The sequence below is a fragment of the Zootoca vivipara genome, chromosome 4, assembly GCF_963506605.1.
Source record: "Zootoca vivipara chromosome 4, rZooViv1.1, whole genome shotgun sequence".
NCBI classification, from domain to species: domain Eukaryota; kingdom Metazoa; phylum Chordata; class Lepidosauria; order Squamata; family Lacertidae; genus Zootoca; species Zootoca vivipara.
The window spans coordinates 45,711,866-45,730,727 of NC_083279.1; the positions used below are offsets into that span (position 1 = coordinate 45,711,866).

The window sequence follows — 18,862 nt, forward strand, 5'->3', positions numbered from 1 at the left end:
TATCTGATTTCTCTCTTTCTCCCCCCCTTCCCTTGCTGCTACACTTACTTGCCAGTCCTTCTTTGCATCCCTGCTGTTCACTGTGTGTGGGCCTGTGTCCGCGCCTGTCCCACCAGCTGTGTGTGCACTCAAGAGAGGAGTTGTGCCATCCTTTGCGACCGTGCTGGTTTCACACAGATCCCAAAAGAGTTTCCCTGTGAGGCCTACTCTATTAACCTGGATAAAAATAGCATCAAATTCCTTGCTGAGAGGGCCTTTGGTACCCTCCCATCGCTCAGATCTCTCTCATTAAGCCACAACAACATATCCTTCATCACTCCTGGTGCATTCAAAGGGCTAGCCAGCTTGACGGAACTAAAAATGGCCCACAACGAATACATTCAGTATTTGCACACAAGGACTTTCATTTCACTCAAGAGGCTCGCCAGACTGGACTTAGCGGACTGCAACCTTTACAACATCCCAGACAGGATTTTTATAGAGCTTCCAGCCCTTCAGGAACTCTTTTGCTTTCAGAACAACTTCAAAAGGATTCCAGGAGCGATACGAGGGATGGAGAATTTGACCCATGTTTATCTGGAGAAAAACAAGATCGAAGCTGTGGCTTATAATTCTCTCTTGGGTCTGACCCAACTGAAATATCTCAATCTGCAAGATAACAGAATAAGCGTGATTCATGACAGAGCTTTTCAGTACTGTCAGAAATTGGAGTATCTTTATTTAAATGACAATGTCCTCAGCGACCTCCCTGATAACTGTTTTGACGGCCTGAGACGTCTCAACATGCTTAATCTTGGTGGCAATTTACTTCGAAATGTCTCTAATACATGGTTCCAGGACCAGTTAGAGCTGGAAGTTTTGTATTTGGACAGGAACAGGATTAGCCACATTGAGGAAGGGGCTTTTGAAAACCTCATAGGCTTGGTGTCTTTGCACTTGAACAGTAACAACCTAACCACCTTGCCTTTTTCAGTCTTCCAACCTGTCTACTTCCTAGGAAGACTCTACCTTTTCCGGAACCCCTGGGAATGCGATTGCAGGATTGAGTGGCTGAAGGAATGGATGGAGAACTACAGACTTGTCAGAGATATTCCGTGTGCCTCCCCATCCTCTGTGGCTGGTCTTGACTTAACTGATGTTTCTTTTGAGAGAACGCCCAACGGTTTTTGTCTTGACCCAGAGGAGCTAAATGCCACAACTTACAATCCTTTCGCAACCGCAGAACCACAGTCTACCACAGAGAACAAATTCAACAGCCTTATCTCTAAATTCCTACTCCAGAAGGGCCTTTCGGAAGAAGTAGGAAACACCACAGAAGCTTTTGTCAACACAACTTTGTTAGATGGATTGACTAATGAGGCATCTTTAGGACTGGGGGAATGCAATATCAGATTAGTATGTTACCTAAATCTCTGGATATTATTTAGAACTACTGTAAGTTCTATGCCCTCTGTATAGTGTTTTGTACAGGATAGGATGTTAAGCTACCACCTTCAGACATAGGTCAGGTACAAAAGGACTCTGGTTTAGTGCATATTTAGACCTAGTGATCTACTTTGGGCCCATCTTTCAAAATAGGTTTAGGTTCACAGAGGCAGAACTCCTTTATAAAGCGCTTTATAATTTTATAATCTGTCACACTTAGTGAGTGTGATTCCTGTCATTAGTCTCCCATAAGAGTGGCTCTAAAGTCCCTCAGCTGCAGTAAAATTAATCCAAATTCACGCTGTATTGAAAGAAAGTTGGCAGGAACATGATTGCTGTTCATATTTTGTAATCAGACATAGCTCAATGAGGAAGACAGAAAACAATATGTATGGTGATATGTACTGAAGAATTTAGATAATAGACTTGCAGCTTTACTAAGGGATTTGAGGAGACATTCTGGTGGTTCTTACATATAGGATGCTATCGTCATGGAACAAAAAAGGGTGATGGCGTTCTGCAGCTATTAAAAGGATCAGAAAGAGATAGGGATCAGTTTCTCTGTATGAATCTCTTCCACCTGATGGGAACCAATTTAGCAAGACTAAAGCATAATAATCCAGATATTGGGGATGGGTTTTTCCCCTTTTCTGCCATGTTTTTTATAAACACGCTTCACAAATATATATCCATGACTTTTTACTTCCTCTGCTCGACCCGATTCCTCTGCTTACTGTGGGGAGAGCATTTCACACTGTACTCGCCATGCCTGTGAGTCTGGCAGTGCTGAGAGAGAGGCCTAACAAATGCCACTGTCCCATTCCATTATCTTCAGGGGACAGCAGTGGAAGCTCCTCTTAACAGCTATGATAGCTAAAAGGAACTACAGTGGTACCTCGGTTTATGAACACAATTGGTTCCGGAAGTCTGTTCATAAACTGAAGCGTTCATAAACTGAAGCGAACTTTCCCATTGAAAGTAATGGAAAGTGGATTAATCCGTTCCAGACGGGTCCGCGGAGTACTCAACCTGAAGCGTACTTAACCCGAAGCATGGGTGTAATTGGTTCCGGAAGTCTGTTCATAAACTGAAGTGAACTTCCCCATTGAAAGTAATGGATAGTGAATTAATCCGTTCCAGATGGGTCTGCGGCGTTCGTAAACCGAAAATTCGTAAACTGACGTGTTCATAAACCGAGGTTCCACTGTACTACTATATCAGATGCTAGGAAGTAAAAAAAAAAAAAAAAACCACCACAGGAAGAACACCACACTCGTGTCCTAACTATAAGCTGGCTAGCTTCTGTGGGAAACAAGAATGCTGGATTAGATGGGGACAATTGACTTTTACCAAGATGGAGCCACAAATGCAGTTTAAGGCAAGCTGCTCCTTTGCTCCCACAGCTGCTGTCACACCCATTTTTACAGAAGACCTGCTTCTGTAAGGCCACAAATGTTGACACTGCCAAAATCATTTCTGCTTCCAAGGCTGACCTCTCTCATTTGACTCAACAATAGCTGGAGTGCCATGGTCTGAACTGTTCTCCCCTCATGATAGCCACATTTCCCAGAAACAGAAGGGAAATAAAATTCTGGCAGCTTTATAAAGAAACGCTTCTAACATTCTTCTTCAAACAACGCATAGTGAACATACAGAACTCACAGCCGTGAGGTGCGCTGACCACCACTAGTTTAGATGGGTTAAAAAATATATCCCTGAATTGACATATTGACAGCTTTTACCTGTGATAGCTAAACATAATCTCTATGTTCAGACGCAAGATACTTCCAAAACACATAGGTATATTAGAGATAAAAAATAAGAGATGCCTAGTTTTTGAGCTCCCAGAGACAATTGGCTGACTGCTTTTGGAAGCAAAATGTCTGAATACATGGCCTTCCCACCAGGGGTGTTGTTATGTTCTGATGCAACAACCATGACCTGAATAAAAATATTTAATTTCTCATAGTGATCTCTCCCAAAATTACATTTTCACTTCAATTAATTCCTTCAATAATCATCTCCCATCCTGATTTTCCCTCTAAGTAGTGTTACTTGTCATGATATTTATTTTTAAAATTGCTTTTGTCTCATTACATCCAGTCATTTCAACTCTCCTTCAGAATTTGTCCACTGGGCTGTGGGTGAACTCAAGGGAGGGGGAGGGAAGGGGGGGCAAGCCCCTGACTCTTCACAGGTGCTGAGCAAGCCAGCAGTCCTCTCCACCTCCCAACCAAATAGAAGGGACTCGGACAAAACAGGGTATGTAGTATATATAATGTAAATAAATTTAAAATGGGCAGGGACAGCTGCTATGCCTTGGGCAGTGGCTACTCAGGTCAGTAAGCCATTTGCCCCTCCCTCCATCACCCCTCCCTCTCCTCTGTGAAGAACAGCTCAGGACCGCAATACCTCAAGGACTGCCTCTTTCCATTTGAACATTTGGACCCTGAGATCATCTTCTGAGGCCCTTCTTCGTGTGCCTTCTCCTCAAGAGGTCCGGAGGGTGGCAACACAAGAATGGGCCTTCTCTGCAGTGGCTCCCTGTCTGTGGAATGCTCTCCCCAGGGAAGTTCGCCTGGTTACCTTTATTATACACCTTTAGGCAAAAATGTTCCTTTTAAACTAGGCCTTTGGTTGATTTGATTGACATCCTATGCCCTTTTAAAATGTGGGGTTTTTTTGCGTGTGTGTGTGTGTGTGTTATTGCGTTGGATTTTTATTTTTATTATATATTTTGTGGTTTTATATTTTGATTTTATTGTGACCTCCAAATACAGGGCAGTATATAAATTCAATTAACAACAACAACAAAACAACACAAGCAGCGATGCGGTACAGTCATACCTCGGTTTAAGTACGCCTCGGTTTGAGTATTTTCAGTTTAAGTACTCCACGAACCCGTCTGCAACGGATTAATCCACTTTCCATTACTTTCAATGGGAAATTTCACTTCAGGTTAAGTACGCTTCAGGTTAAGTACGCTTCAGGTTAAGTACGCTTCAGGTTAAGACTTCTGGAACCAATTGTGTTTGTAAACTGAGGTACGACTGTACTCCTGAACTATGACAGAACTGTAGAATCACAGAATTGTAGAGTTGGAAGGAACCACAAGGCTCATCTATTCCAACCCCCTGCAATGCAGGAATCCTTTGCTCAATGTGGAGCTCGAACCCACAGCCCTGAGATTAAGAGTCTCATGCTCTACTGACTGAGCAAATCCTGCAAGTGCCATTTATGCACCCACATCACCTGGAGTCTCTTAACCCTTCAATTATGTCTCAAACAGCACACAAAAGGGCATTTTAAAAAACAAACAAGCATTGAATTCTTTTTTAAAAATTGCTTTTAAATGGTTTGTTGTGCTACAGGCACTGAATAAATATGGAAGTCTTTGCAGTGCTATAAGCTATACTGCAAGGAGAAAGACTACAGATAGATACAAAATTAATTATAAATGCCCCCCTCCTTAGAAAATGGCTGTACTCATACATGCCTTTATAGGCATGGATATTAATTAGCATTCATGAAGAAACCAAATCAGTAAAATGTGTAAGGTTTCCACTTGGAAAATATTATTATTCAGGGTTTCTTAAAAGCAGATTTTCCAACTGCACAATTCCCCATCACTTAAAAAAGCCAAACAAACGTAAATGAGCTGAAAGCATGCTTTTCTGCTTGTTTACAAGGACTTGCATTGTTTGCAACTCCATGTCTACACGTTGGGCAAAATAAATTCCTGCATTGCAGGGGGTTGGACTAGATGACCCTTATGGTCCCTTCCAACTATAATTCTATGACTCTACACTCTGTAGCAATGACTGTTTCTCCATAGGAGTCAGCAGTTCTTATCTACTATGCAGCCTCTAACAGAACAATCCAATGGGCCTTGCACTGATGTAAAGCCCAACTCAGTATCACTTACGTTGGTGCAAGAGCCATTGGGTCTCCCTGAAAGTTACCTGTATCTATTCTTTTTGCCCCATCAAACATGTGCTACCAAAGCTGGTATCTCTCAAACACGACAGGGAGGAGGAAGACGATCCCGGCAAGGGCTGGGACTAGAACACACTGGGGCAAGCAGGGGATAGAGAAGGAAGTACTCACGCGATGGCAAGGGGATGGGGAGGGCAATGCACAGGAACCAGAGCAGCAAGACCCAGAGGCAGAGGGGGCGCTGTCCCCACAAACACGGCAGGCTCTGAAGTGTAGAGAGCAGTGGGAGAGGCGTTGTAGGAGGTTGAGGCAAGCAAGGGCCTACAGCCCAGCTCCCTAGTTGGCCAGGTGGGGCTCGCTAGCTCTGGGAATGTGTGTGTGATTCCTCAGCTGGAGTGGGCTTGGAACAGGTGAGGGTCACCTGCCTCATCAAGCCCAGGTGCTGCAATCAGCAGACAAAGTACCAAAGGGAAGCAGAGAGGAAGTGCTTGGTCTGCTCAACTGCCCATGATGTTGGTGGACCTTGGCCTGAATGTTTCTGGACTTCAACAGTACTTTGCTTCAGCTTTGACTCTGGGCTGTATCCTGATTTCAGACTTTTTCCTGACCTTTGGACTTGGTGTGGTTTGATCCCTGGCCTTTGAACTTGACTCGCTGCCAGGTAGGCCAGGAGTTCAGGACACACTCTGTTTCTCATGTTTGTGTGGGGTGGGGGAAGGAGAGACGGAAATTGACGAGTGGAGCTCTCATCCAAGAAAACGAAACAGCCAACAAACCAAACTATGTTCATTGATGAAATAGATGGCGTTGCGTCGAGTGTGTGTGTTTCATGGCTTTGAGAGACAAGATCAAGTTCTTTTTGCAGGGCTGCCAAATTACAAGAGACCTGCTATGATCCTCGCCAGCGTACTCACCCCCCCCCAATGAATCACTGTGCTTGACAGCTGTGGTGCTGAGATGATCTTGAAGGAAGGGAAACACCTCAGGTCTTGATTTGGGGGATGAGGCGGGGAGAGAAGACGCAAGGTCTCTTTCCCTTCCCCTCTTCTTGACTTAAGGGTTCAAAATCCCTAATTAAACACTAGCCCTGTCCCCAAACTTGTTTAGGACAGTATCCTGCCCTTTCTCCCAGAGGAATTCAGGATGGCAAACAAGTGATAAAACAATAAAACATCTTTAAAACATTGCATATCAATACCTCTTCTACTTAAAAGTGCTTAGCAAACACATGCACTTAATGTCCCTACTATGTGGGAATCCCTTGCAGACGATTGCAGTGCCTGGGGATAGACAGTGAGCTTCTGCATCCACAGCAGTGATAGAAGGAGTGCAGAGAGCAGAAATAACAACAACAACAACAACAACAACAACAACAACAACAACAACAACAACAACAACTGCAAGTACTTGACAATCATTTTTAATTATTTCCAATGCATTTTTACATACATTTTACTTACCAAACAAAACTAAATTATATTTAACCAAAATATCTTTTGAATTCCCAAGTCATGTTACAACTTTTGTTGTTTAGTCGTGTCCGACTCTTCGTGACCCCATGGACCAGAGCACGCCAGGCACTCCTGTCTTCCACTGCCTCCCGCAGTTTGGTCAAACTCATGTTCGTAGCTTCGAGAACACTGTCCAACCATCTCGTCCTCTGTCGTCCCCTTCTCCTTGTGCCCTCCATCTTTCCCAGCACCAGGGTCTTTTCCAGGGAGTCTTCTCTTCTCATGAGGTGGCCAAAGTATTGGAGCCTCAGCTTCAGGATCTGTCCTTCCAGTGAGCACTCGGGGCTGACTTCCTTCAGAATGGATAGGTTTGATCTTCTTGCACCATAATTCAGAAGCATCAATTCTTTGGCGATCAGCCTTCTTTATGGTCCAGCTCTCACCTCATTCTTTATGGTCAGCTCTCTCTCATTCTTGGAATTTGAAAGCTGAAAAATTCAACACTCCCATAGGCTACTGTGAACTAGATAATTATGTAACCTGTCTTTAGTTTTGGATTTTTTTAAAAAAGTGTTGTCTAGTGTAAGATTATTATTTTTAATTTAATGGGAACTCTAAAAGAGCACTTTCCCCAATCTGGTGATACAATAAGGAAAAACATTTACCCACAAGTGCATGGAGCTTGTAATAAGTGGCTTATGGTTTTCAAAGCACACATATTCAAATCTAAATTATAAAAGAACTGAAAGAACAAAATGTCTGACTAAAATTTCCCTACAAAAAGATCCTGTTTTAAAATACCATTCATGTTCTTACATCTGCAGTTAGTATTACTGTATAGGGGAGAATCGGCAAACAGGTGGTTTTTAAACAGGATTAAATAAATAAATAAAAAAAATCATTAACTAGGCATGTCAAACACACAATCCAGCCACAAAAGCCATTTCCCACTCTTGATTTAAAACAGCAGGCAGTGTTATTAATGACGGATGCTTCAACTAATAAAGACCCTTTTCTGACAAATTTTATATGGTTTACACAGAGTTACACATTGTTTCTGCTGAGCCTTTCAGAGTAGCAGCCATAGTAAGAAATAATGAACAACTTGTTACTGCATGGACTGGTGGAAATGTATTGTCCAGCTTTCCCAAGCCCAGCTGCTGTTGAAAGTGGTAGAATCCTCACTCTTTCTCCAGTCCATAGTTTGACTGCCTTACAAAATAGGATTTTATGCTGCTAAATTCCTAACTGCGTGGCCCTATTATTGTTCAGCTATGCAAAGAAAAATGCAATCACAGCAACAGTAGCAGCAAGCGTTTTTGGGTGGAGTGTTAAATACACCCAAACCCAGACATTCTAGTTAATGCAGTTTTATAGGACAATTTTCCTACTGCAAAAAAAGGGGCCAGATGGCATGATAACTACTTGTATGATCTCTTCTGTGCACTACATTCAATGACTTTGGATTTTCAGGCTATTTATAAATGCAATAATCTTCTTAAATGCTAAATTCAACTGTGTATTATAAAAGGTCTCGTCCCTGTCCCCTCCTGTATCAGCCAAATGCTGTAGATTAAGTTGAGGATTTCGAGTCCAGGGAAAACATTGTTCATCATGCGGCTTGAAGTTTGCAGACATTTGATAAAACTGCTAGTAGGATCCGGAATATTGGTTGGTTTTCATTTCTGTACAGCTGGTTCTTTTTATAATGTATATTTAGGAACTGCTTTTATTGCTGTTGTCCTTTAACATGAAAACTCTATTATGGCAATTGTAGTAAAAAAAAAAAAGTTAACAGTGCATTTTAAGCAAAAGCCCAACAGACAGGCTTTCTCAAAACTAATAGAAACGCACAAATTATTTGTGACTTAAGAGTTAGCAGCAAACATTTAGGACTATCAACTATAGAAACTCAATTACAAAAAAACCCTTTTCATTTCAGGGAAATTGGTGCTGTTAAAGGCCATGATACTGAACAGACAGGTTATTTGACAATATTGATTTGGACTCCTGTGGTTATTTCAGCTTCACCACTGCCATGGAGATGAACGGAGTAGGAAGGGACCACGAGGGTCATCTAGCCCAGGCACCCCCAAACTGCGGTCCTCCAGATGTTTTGGCCTACAACTCCTGTGATCCTTAGCTAACAGGACCAGTGGTCGGGGAAGATGGGAATTGTAGTCCAAAACATCTGGAGGGCCGAAGTTTGGGGATGCCTGATCTAGCCCAACCCCCAACAATGCAGGAATCTTTTGCAAAATGTGGGGCTCAAACCTATGATCCTGAGACATGGGCATAGCCAGGACTTTTGTGGGGGGGCAAGGACAACGTGATTGGTCAGTTAGTTATTTCTATTGTTTTACCTGACATGTGTGGGGGGGAGCTGCCCCCCTGGCTACGCCCATGCCCATGCTCTGAGATTAAGAGCCTTATGCTCTGAGATAACTGAGCTATCTGTTTTGTTTGTTCACTGGAATACACATAGGGAGTCTATACAACTGAAGGTCTTATTTTGCACAGCAATTACCCAACTGGCAACAAATCCCATTCACATAGAATGCTAAGGAGTTGGAAATGTGCTCGATTGTCACCTAGGTGAACTCCCTGCTTAGTGCAGGTTCGAGAGTCAGTGGAAGAGAAGAGAGGCTTTTAAGAATTTACTGAATTTCCTGGCACAGGAAAGATTGAAGATTTGGAGTTCGTAGGTAACAATTGAACTGCATTCTAACATCAATATGTGAATTTGCGTCAAGCATCAGCCATGGGGTTAGGGCAAATGAGCTGTCCTGGCATTTTGGAGCTGGAGTGAACACGGAAAGCCCTTAGCAGAACATGCCAAGCTGAAAGTTTTATTGTGAATTGAATTTGATCATGTTCTGAGCAGTAAATGATAAAGATGAAGAGGTTGGTGCTTGGGACAAGGAGAATCATAGAATTGTAGAGTTCGAAGGGCCCCCAAGGGTCATTTAGTTCAGCCTGAGAGATTTCGTGAGTGAATGAAGATTAACATTGTGCTCTTCAACCAATTATGTTTCTCCACTGGTGTTATGGGTATTGAAAACACACACACACACACACACACACACACACACACACAGGATAAGGGAGCTTAATGCAGAGCCCATTCCCTAAGCAATTGCTTGAATGTCATGTCTACAAGAACATGTAACTGGTTTAAACATGTGCAAGCTATATCATATCATGCCAACATTCCTTTATTTCATATTATATTGATTTCACTTTCCCCCATTTACCTTATTATACTGTACTTCTTTAAATGTGGGGAAATCTTCCCATATGGTTGCAGGCAACAAAGGGAGCAGCCATACATCTTAGGAGGCCATTCCAAATCATGAATGCCATGACTAGGAAGGCCCTCTCCCAAGTATCCCCTCTACTGTATCTCCAGTCGGACCTGGAGAAAAACAGAGGCAGGTCAATGGGTAGCTGTGATTTTTATGTGGCATTCTGATCCCAGGCCTTTTAGGGCTTTAAGGTCAAAGCAAGCCTATTGGACTGAACTGGTAAACAGTGGATACAACAGAGAACAGGTGTAATATGCTCTGAACAGGCAGCTACAATCAGAACTCTCAGCCTCAGGTGAGAAAAAACATGGATGACTGAGGCTAGGCCAGGACAGCAGTTTCTAGGAAAGAGAGAGCAGGTGGCAAACAAATAAAATTCTTAAAAAGTATCCAGGCTCGGATCTGGATCCAGGAGTCTTAAACTGTGCCCATATTGCATATGACAGAATGCGACCCCACCCAGAACTGGCTGAAAACAGTGTCTGGGGTCATTAGAGCTCACTATCTTGTCTAGATTAAGTATCTGCTCATCTCCATTCATTCCAGAACTGCCACCACACTCCGATACAGAACTTGAGGAACTTTGATGGCACAGATTTTGATGGCAGGGCTGGTGCACATGGCCTCGTGGCCCCTGTACATTCTATTCCTACATGTGCTCTTTGAATGCCTGAATAGGATTTTCCTTCTGTCTCCCTTCCATATAGCCTTAGGCTGTTTCTTTGTATTTAACGGATACAGGGGATTAAAAATAATAGGATGCTATACAAAGTGCTATCCATTTTTCCAGTTCTAGTGATGGGTTCACAGTACTGTACTATGGGTCCTAAAATTAAGGGTAAACTAAAAGGCCTGGGGAGAAAATGTCTATCTATTCACCATCAGGCTCTCCTTCCTCCTGACCCCCTCCTCTGCTGGGGTTCTAGTCCAACAACACCAGGATGCTAAAGTTCGGGCAAGGCTCCTGTACACTATTCACTGGAGAATGTTCTCCTGGTTTGGTCCCCCGTTAATGAGGTATGGTGGGTCATAGCTGCGGAGAGGAAGCCTTTTCAATGGTGGCACCTCAAGGATGGAATTTTCACTACAGGGAGACTCATCTAGTGCCTTCCTGTGATATTTTTGATGCCAGGTGAAAACCTTTTTTATTTCTTCAGACCCACAACTGTGAAAACCTCTGAATCTAAGCTGGTCTTATGCCACCTTACCTGCTGTTTTATTTTTCCCCTGTTGTAATTTTGAAAGTTGTGTAATACATCCTGAACAATGTTACTTGAAGGGCAGGATATAAGCCGACAGAAAAATGCTTTAAGAGTATGATTCAGGAGTGATTATGTGGAGGAATTTTGTTTCATAGTATACATGAAGACTCTCTTACAAATCTCTGTTAATGTTACCAAAACTTCACTGTAGGCACTTTACTGAGAATGCAAGGCAACAAATAATTTTGAAAGCAAGAAGTTACCACTCATTCTTATCATGAGCTATCCTCAGTATATTTTCTTCTTCACAAGTTTGAACAATTTGTGCAAAAGAGTAGTTAGCTCTGAAAATATTGCTCATCAATTTAATTGGGTGACTCTGAACTCTAAATTTCTATCTACACTCCTTTCAGTTCCATTCATTATTGTAAACAAACAAACAAACAAACACAAAGAAACAACCCTAGGCAACTCCATAGGTGTCTTTTTTCTGAACTAAAAACAAAACAAAACCCTGAAAAGCTTTCCTCATATGCTGGGTGCTCCAAACACATAATAATTTGAGAAGCACTTTGGGGTACCTTTTCCAAAGGTATGATATCCTTTTTGAAATGGAGCAGCCATTCATAGTATTCCAAATACAGCCACACCAATAGAATAACAAAGCATTATGATGCTAGCAATTTCATTTCCAACACCTTTCCTAATCATTTAAGCCTTTCCTACCACTTCTCTCCCACTATTTATAAATCTGAACAGCAGCTAAGGAGGAAAGGGCCAATTTGGACCACCACTGCAGCACTAGGGGGGGTTAACTTTTTCACTGTATACTGTTCTCCTACTGAAATTTGCCACTGCAGATGCTAATTGCATCACAGTAAAAAATAGCTCCATGACACTTGGCGGATCTACAATGCAGGGCAAATAGCTGCTGGAGAAACTACAGTATTTAAATCAGAAGGCACTGGGGGAGAAGGTTATCTCCTACCCTGATACCAAAGTCCTGATCCAAACATCCTCCTTGTGACTGCTATTCAATTTAAAAACAACAGCAGCAACAACAAAACCCTGGAAGATTTAATTATAGATCCCCATGGTATGCCGTGGCTACATGCACTCCTTGAAAACAATGATCTTTCCATTTCATATTCTGCTAATCCTTTCATAAACAGAGCACTATTCACATAAAGCATTCTGGCATATTTCTCAGTGAAAACAACAACAACATGAAGGCATTTCCATAGGATGAGAAGGAGGGGTTGACATTGCTGAATAAACATGACATTCAAAGATAACTGGCCTAATTAACTTTAGTATCTGGCATATTTCCCCCCCCCACTCCCCGGATTCCCCCAAAGTAACATCTATGTGTTGATTTACCCCCATTTCAGAATACCAATTAAAATGAAAGCTAGTAGATGATATCAGAATATTACAAAACAAAGCAGTAACTCACCATGCTAATTTCTTCATAGAAGTGCTAATTCTCTGGACAGATGCTCTCTTTTTTCCTCAAGAGGCCCATTTCAATTTCATTTAAATATTAACAACGGTAAGGTTTCGTATTCCAACAGAAAACAAAGTCTCTATTTATAATGCCTTTTGGATAGATGCAAACAGAGAGGCTCCTTCATTGTTCCCTAATATTATTTTTAAGAAGGGGTAGTATGGGGGCACCATGCTTTAGTGGTTCCATTCTGACCTCCAGAGTAGTCATGGGAGGCTACTGTTCAGTACCATGAGGGTTGTCCTGTGGTGTCTTTTGTTTCTCAAAAACATGGCAGCATAGGCACGTCCAGTAAACCAGGGTGGGCAGATTTCAGGCTTGCATTTTCTACCTTTAGAAACAAACAAGCAAAAAACCTAGAACTCTGAAATTTACCAAATGGAGCCAGGTGCAAATTAGTGGCTGGGGTGGGAAGAACAGCATATTCTTCAAATTGAGGAGCAGGATGCTTCCAAGCACCTGCTCAAGTTCACAGAAAAACACACTCCTGGTTTTCACTCTTGAGACACCACCTGCACAATATATTTAAAGTGGCATCATACCTCTTTAAGCAGTCATGACTTCCACGTGAAGAATCCTGGGAACTGTAGTTTGTTAAGGTGATGAGTTATTAGAAGATCCTTATTACCCCCACAGAGCTACAATGCTCACAGTGGTATAGCAGCCAATCCTTCTTCCTACCGGTAGTAACTCTCTTTTGGATGCAGAGTTCTGTGTTTCGATGCCTCTGAAGGCGCTGTTGCTCAGTATGGTGTTACGTCACCCAGTTTGGTGTGATGGTTCCAAACTGTACCAATTTTGACACCTTTGAAAATACTGTTGCCCAATTTGAAGGGCAGGTTTTGGTCTGCTTGGATACCATTGGACAATGTTTTGAATCCAAATAGCAGACTGAACCATTCTAAACTCTGCCTATCTGGAGATGTCACAAGAGATGGTTGCTCAATTTGGTGCAACAAACTGGGTCAGTGGGGATGTCTCTGATGATTCTGCTATTCCAATTTGACATGACGGTTCTTAAGATGGAGGTGCAGATTTTGGTCTTTGTTTGGAAAAGGTTGGCTGCTATTTTGAATCAAGATGGGGGACCGAACCATTCCATACTTTACCATTTTGGATGGTGTGGCAGGTGGCGGCATTGTTAATGGGTGTCGGCAGTGCAGGAGCCACCCACCAAGGGTGCAATCCTGGTGATCACAGAATCATATAATTGCAGAGTCGGGAGGGACCCTGAAGGCCATCCAATCCAACCCCCTGCAATGCAGGAATCTCAACTACAAACCATGGATGCTACTTAGCTGCATTAAAATAAACTAGAGTTCTGCTGTTGTCATAGAAGATGAACTTGCATCACAACTGTACACAGATACTGCTAATAAATATGCTACTAGCACAAATGTTTTTGATAGTGGCACTGGCTACTAAATCCCCATAATTTGCTGCTGAATATTTAGCTAAAGAATAAAAAGTTTAACACATAAGAACAGAAAAAACCCAGAGAGAATAAGTCACTAATGCAGATGTTAGAATGCTGGGAGATTAAAAGCTTATTGAATCAGCTCAGTGATTCCATTTCCACAGCACTGGATTATAATAGTACACTCAATTCCTTAAGAATAACGTTGATGGTAAAGAAACAGCTGTATATTGCTTCAGTTTTTTGTCAGCCCTGTGATGCAAGGCATGATGTCATAAAGTCAGGAAAACTATGTAGTCTAATAACAAATGCAAATTAAATGGTTATGTTTATACAGTGGTACTTCTGGTTAAGAACTTAATTAGTTCCGGAGGTCCGTTCTTAACCTGAGGTACCACTTTAGCTAAAGGGGCCTTCCGCTGCCACCGCACGATTTCTGTTCTTATCCTGAGGTAAAGTTCTTAACCCGAGGTACTACTTCTGGGTTAGCAGAGTCTATAACCTGAAGTGTTTGTAACCCGAAGCATTTGTAACCCGAGGTACCACTGTAGTTGAATAATCAAAGCCCGGGGGAGGGGATAGAAAAAGGGATCTCTTTTTCTCATTAAACATACATTGTGCCAGGTTCAGAAATTCAAAACTAGCTTGCAACCCGAATTTCTGAAGGTGTCATGGGCTATGCAATGAGACAAAGGCAATTGATAAACTTTCTGGGTGCTATCCAGCTAAATTATGGTTGTCCACTGAGATAATGTATTTAAGTTTATTGGGTTGTTCAATGGACTTCTTCTCAAAATCTGCTATAAAAGATTTGCAGAGTAGTTCTTTGGGACACGTGAGGAAAGGTGAGGTAGGAGAAGTCCTGTTGCACAAGTGGAACTCTGTGTGCAGAGCTGGATTCAACTCATTGATTCCAATGGGTATACTCTGAGGAGGACAAATGTTGGGTATCACCCTCTGTACATAAATACCCAAGTGCAAAGACTTATATGCCAAAGGAAATGGCTCTCTTTGCTCTCACATGCAGTCTTCTCAAAGTGGATTAACTCTTCTCAGGCCCTTTAAGAATGTTTAGTCTTTTATATTGTTAACATACATTGAATTCTGAATGGTTCTCAAGGAGGTGAAGCTATCTATGAGTAAATAATTTTTTTTTTTTTTGCATTTTAACGTTGAGGATAACACTTTTCAAAAACATACTGGAATTTAATAACAAAAGCAAAAAATCCATATTAAATAATAAAAATGTAAAACAATCAGTCCAAGGTACATCAATACTGGCGATCAATGGTGATTTAAGTTCACAAAGACATCAAACTGGGATGGGAAATGCTCAGTCTCCCTCTTCTAGGACAGGGAACAGATGTTACCCTTTGCTGAAGGAAGGTCAGATAAATCAGAAAATAGCAACAACCCTGAGATGAATACATGGAAAATATTTGCTTATTAAGGCTCTGCATATAAAATTTAGGAGTGCTTCACACATTGTCAAGGACAAACGCTTCCCCATTCAGTATGCACTGCAGGAGGACGTGGCCAATTGGAAGCTCCCGGAGATTTGTACCTGTGCGCCACATGTTTGTTTTATTACGCATATTTTTTTTCAGTATATTGTTTTTAGCATGTATAATATGCGCACATGCTAAAAATGTGACTGTATGAAGCAACCCTTATTTGCTAAGTGAGCCACAAGTCTTCAAGTCTTGCAGTCAAACCATGTATGCCAATCAACACAAAGATGGCGAGAATCCTTCCCCACCCTAAACATCTACAAAGGAGTTGACTGGTTTTCGAAGCACCTGAAGAATCCTGTGATGAAATGAATGACCCAAGGCATTTAATTGTTGAACACATAAAAGGAAGTATATTTAAAATAAAAAATTGGTCAGAATGTAGAGTCATTTACCGTTGAAAGGAATTTACAGGGCTGCGGCAGATGAGTCTTTTGGAATTGTTAGTTCATCGCAATGCCTAAACTGGTTTCTTCATTGCACAGTATATTTTCTCGTAAAATGTGTGCATTTTCAAAACAATTACATACATATTAAAAATCAGCATTTCTTTGCTTAAACGTAATTAAAACGTTAATACTCTCAGACAACACAGATCTGAAATGGTGAAACCAGCAATTTTTTCCCCCTCCCACCTTTACAACAAATTAAATTGAGACAAAATTACAAACACATTTCACTACATGATTATTAATAAAAATTAGGATTTTTGTTTATAAAGTTGCCCAAAATGCAAGGGATGTGCATAGGTTTTACAACTTAGTCATAGTACTTAATTTTATTCCCTTGGGTACTTCCCCCCATGAACGGAATGTACTTTGCTGTAGATTACAGTTTTTTTTCAACACAGATACACCAACAGCATGAACGCTTGCGACTGTCCACATGCATTAAGAGTCAAGACCCAACTTCAAATCTCTATAAGTTTTACAGAGTTCTTCAAAGAGACAGTATCACATTATTCGGATATTACATGAAAGTACTTCAAAATACTATTCTAAAAATAAAAAAGCAAAGGAAGGCCATTAGAATTTAAGAATTGATCTTGTTATGATTGGGCTAATAATTTCAAATAAATAAAGGAAAGCAAGGTATTCCAATTCACAAAATCAGACTCTAAAAAGAATGTAGTGTTCCAACCCCAAGTTAAGTAACAGATCATATTATTATTAAAATAGATTATAGAAAGCAGCATCTATTTTGTGCAGTTTTAGGGGCCTTTGAAATTAAAAGCTATGATTTCCAAAAATATAACATTCCAAAGGATTGAATAATACATATATTTAAAGATACATTTTAATAAAGTTTAGGAGAACTGATTAAAAAAGATACTGTCTCTTTAAATTAGCATTTTCTCCTCCTATCTATAAGGACATGACGATAATTATAAATTTAGGTCACACTACATCTAGGTAGTCTCTAGGGGCCAAGACCTGTTGACACAAGGTCAATAACAAAGAGGTTCTTCCATGTATGAGGTGGTTCCCAGTAATGATAAAATTTTTCCGGTGATAAGATTAATACACCCAGGAGACGGGAACCCATTGTGAGGCTGTACAAACAAGCTCAATGGCTTCCTCCAGATGCCTGATTGTTTCATCAATTTCATTGTTGATAATTGTAAGATCAAAGTAGTGTGCATATGTTCTCTGTAAGATTTCAGATTCCTTTTGCAAACGCTGAAGAGATTCATCCTGCACAGTGATTGGGGAAAGGGGGAGGTGAAACACATGTATTATTTTCTTGCCATTATATCTTGCATGTGTAACTTATACAGAAGAGACTACCAAATGAAATTCTTACCTAAGAATTTGTCAGTAATTCAGTACCTTAATAACTGCCAAATTCCACTTAATTTGTTATACAGTTTGCCATATTCTTAGGTTTCTCACAACACAACCATACACTTAACTACTTTCAGGGAGACTTAAATGGACAAGGAATGAAAATGAGAAAAAAGGATCAGCATAAACAAGGACCAAGGGGTATGGAGGGCTATGTCATTAAGGACAACACACCACATACAACCTGCTTGTCTTCTGTCAAGCATTGATTTAAGGCATGTGAGCAATCTAATTCATTTCAGTGAAAGAAGCAGATCTGGACGCATGATCCTGTTGTCTCTTTCTAAATCGGGGCAGGGGTGGGGCTAACCTGTGGCCTTGCAGATGTTACTGGATTCCAACTCCCAACAGTCACAGCTAGCATGGCCCAAGGGTCAGGGATGATGGGAGATGTAGTCCTGAAATGTCTGGAGGGCCCATGTTAGTCACCCCCTTATTTAAATGAATGGGACGGCCCTTGTGAAACATGTGCTTAATACACACATACTGGAAGTTCCTTTACTCACAAAAAAATTGGTAGATGGTGTTGACTAAAAGGAATACATTGTATGCTCTCTGGTACATATGAACTACTAAAGTGTATTAGAGAACAGGGGAGTTGGGAAAACATTACAGGATCATATTTAGTTTTTCTGATGTGCACACTTTTGCAAACCCTTTATAAGTGTGGGGAACCTGTGGTCTTTCAGATGTTGGATTTTCAACTCCCATCAACCCCAGGCAGCATGACCAACCACCGGAGAGCCGTATGTATCCCACATGTGCTCTAAACCTATAAATGCTGCTGTTGCCTTCACAGGGACAACCCAGCCCCACCCCCAATAGGAGCAGCCTATGCACACAAAGAGCTTCTAGTTTGGGTATTGTGCATTAGCAACATGAGACCTGTGGTGTCAACTAATCCACAGATATATTGCCCCATCTTCATTACTTTGGCCTATATGAAACTGCCACCATGGGAAACATTCACAGATTGACACACATTCTGAGAAGCTTTACTCTGAGCACTTGTTATTTCCAGTTGTACCACACTCCTCCTAAACAGGCACGTATCAGGAAAGGGAGGTGAAGCAGAAAAGTACTAAGATTCAGAGCCAATGGATTCAAAAGCCTGGCATGTTATAGCCACACCCTGGTGATACAATGGGCCTTAAAATGATCATGGTGTAAGGCAGGCACCCCCAACCTGCAGCCCTCCATATGTTTTGGCCTACAACTCCCATGATCCTTAGCTAACAGGACCAGTGGTCAGGGATGGTGGGAA

The 18,862-nt window shown here is 41.4% G+C and overlaps 2 protein-coding genes across 6 annotated transcripts in view; one reads left to right on the plus strand and one right to left on the minus strand.

Moving 5' to 3' along the window:
- Nucleotides 1–2,093, plus strand: NYX (nyctalopin; the record flags this gene model as incomplete). The annotated part of the gene is made up of 1 exon (XM_035116690.2): nt 1–2,093. A coding segment is annotated over one exon (1,458 nt), but the record flags the coding sequence as incomplete, so codon positions are not given.
- A 10,589-nt stretch (nt 2,094–12,682) lies between these two features.
- CASK (calcium/calmodulin dependent serine protein kinase) overlaps nt 12,683–18,862 on the minus strand; it is a 133,919-nt gene continuing 127,739 nt past the window's right edge. For all 5 annotated transcript variants that reach the window (XM_035116666.2, XM_035116665.2, XM_035116664.2 and 2 more), the window contains one exon: nt 12,683–17,448. In XM_035116666.2, coding sequence (XP_034972557.1) covers nt 17,272–17,448 — 177 coding nt within the window. In that variant the 3' untranslated portion in view covers nt 12,683–17,271. The remainder of the gene's footprint in view (nt 17,449–18,862) is intronic.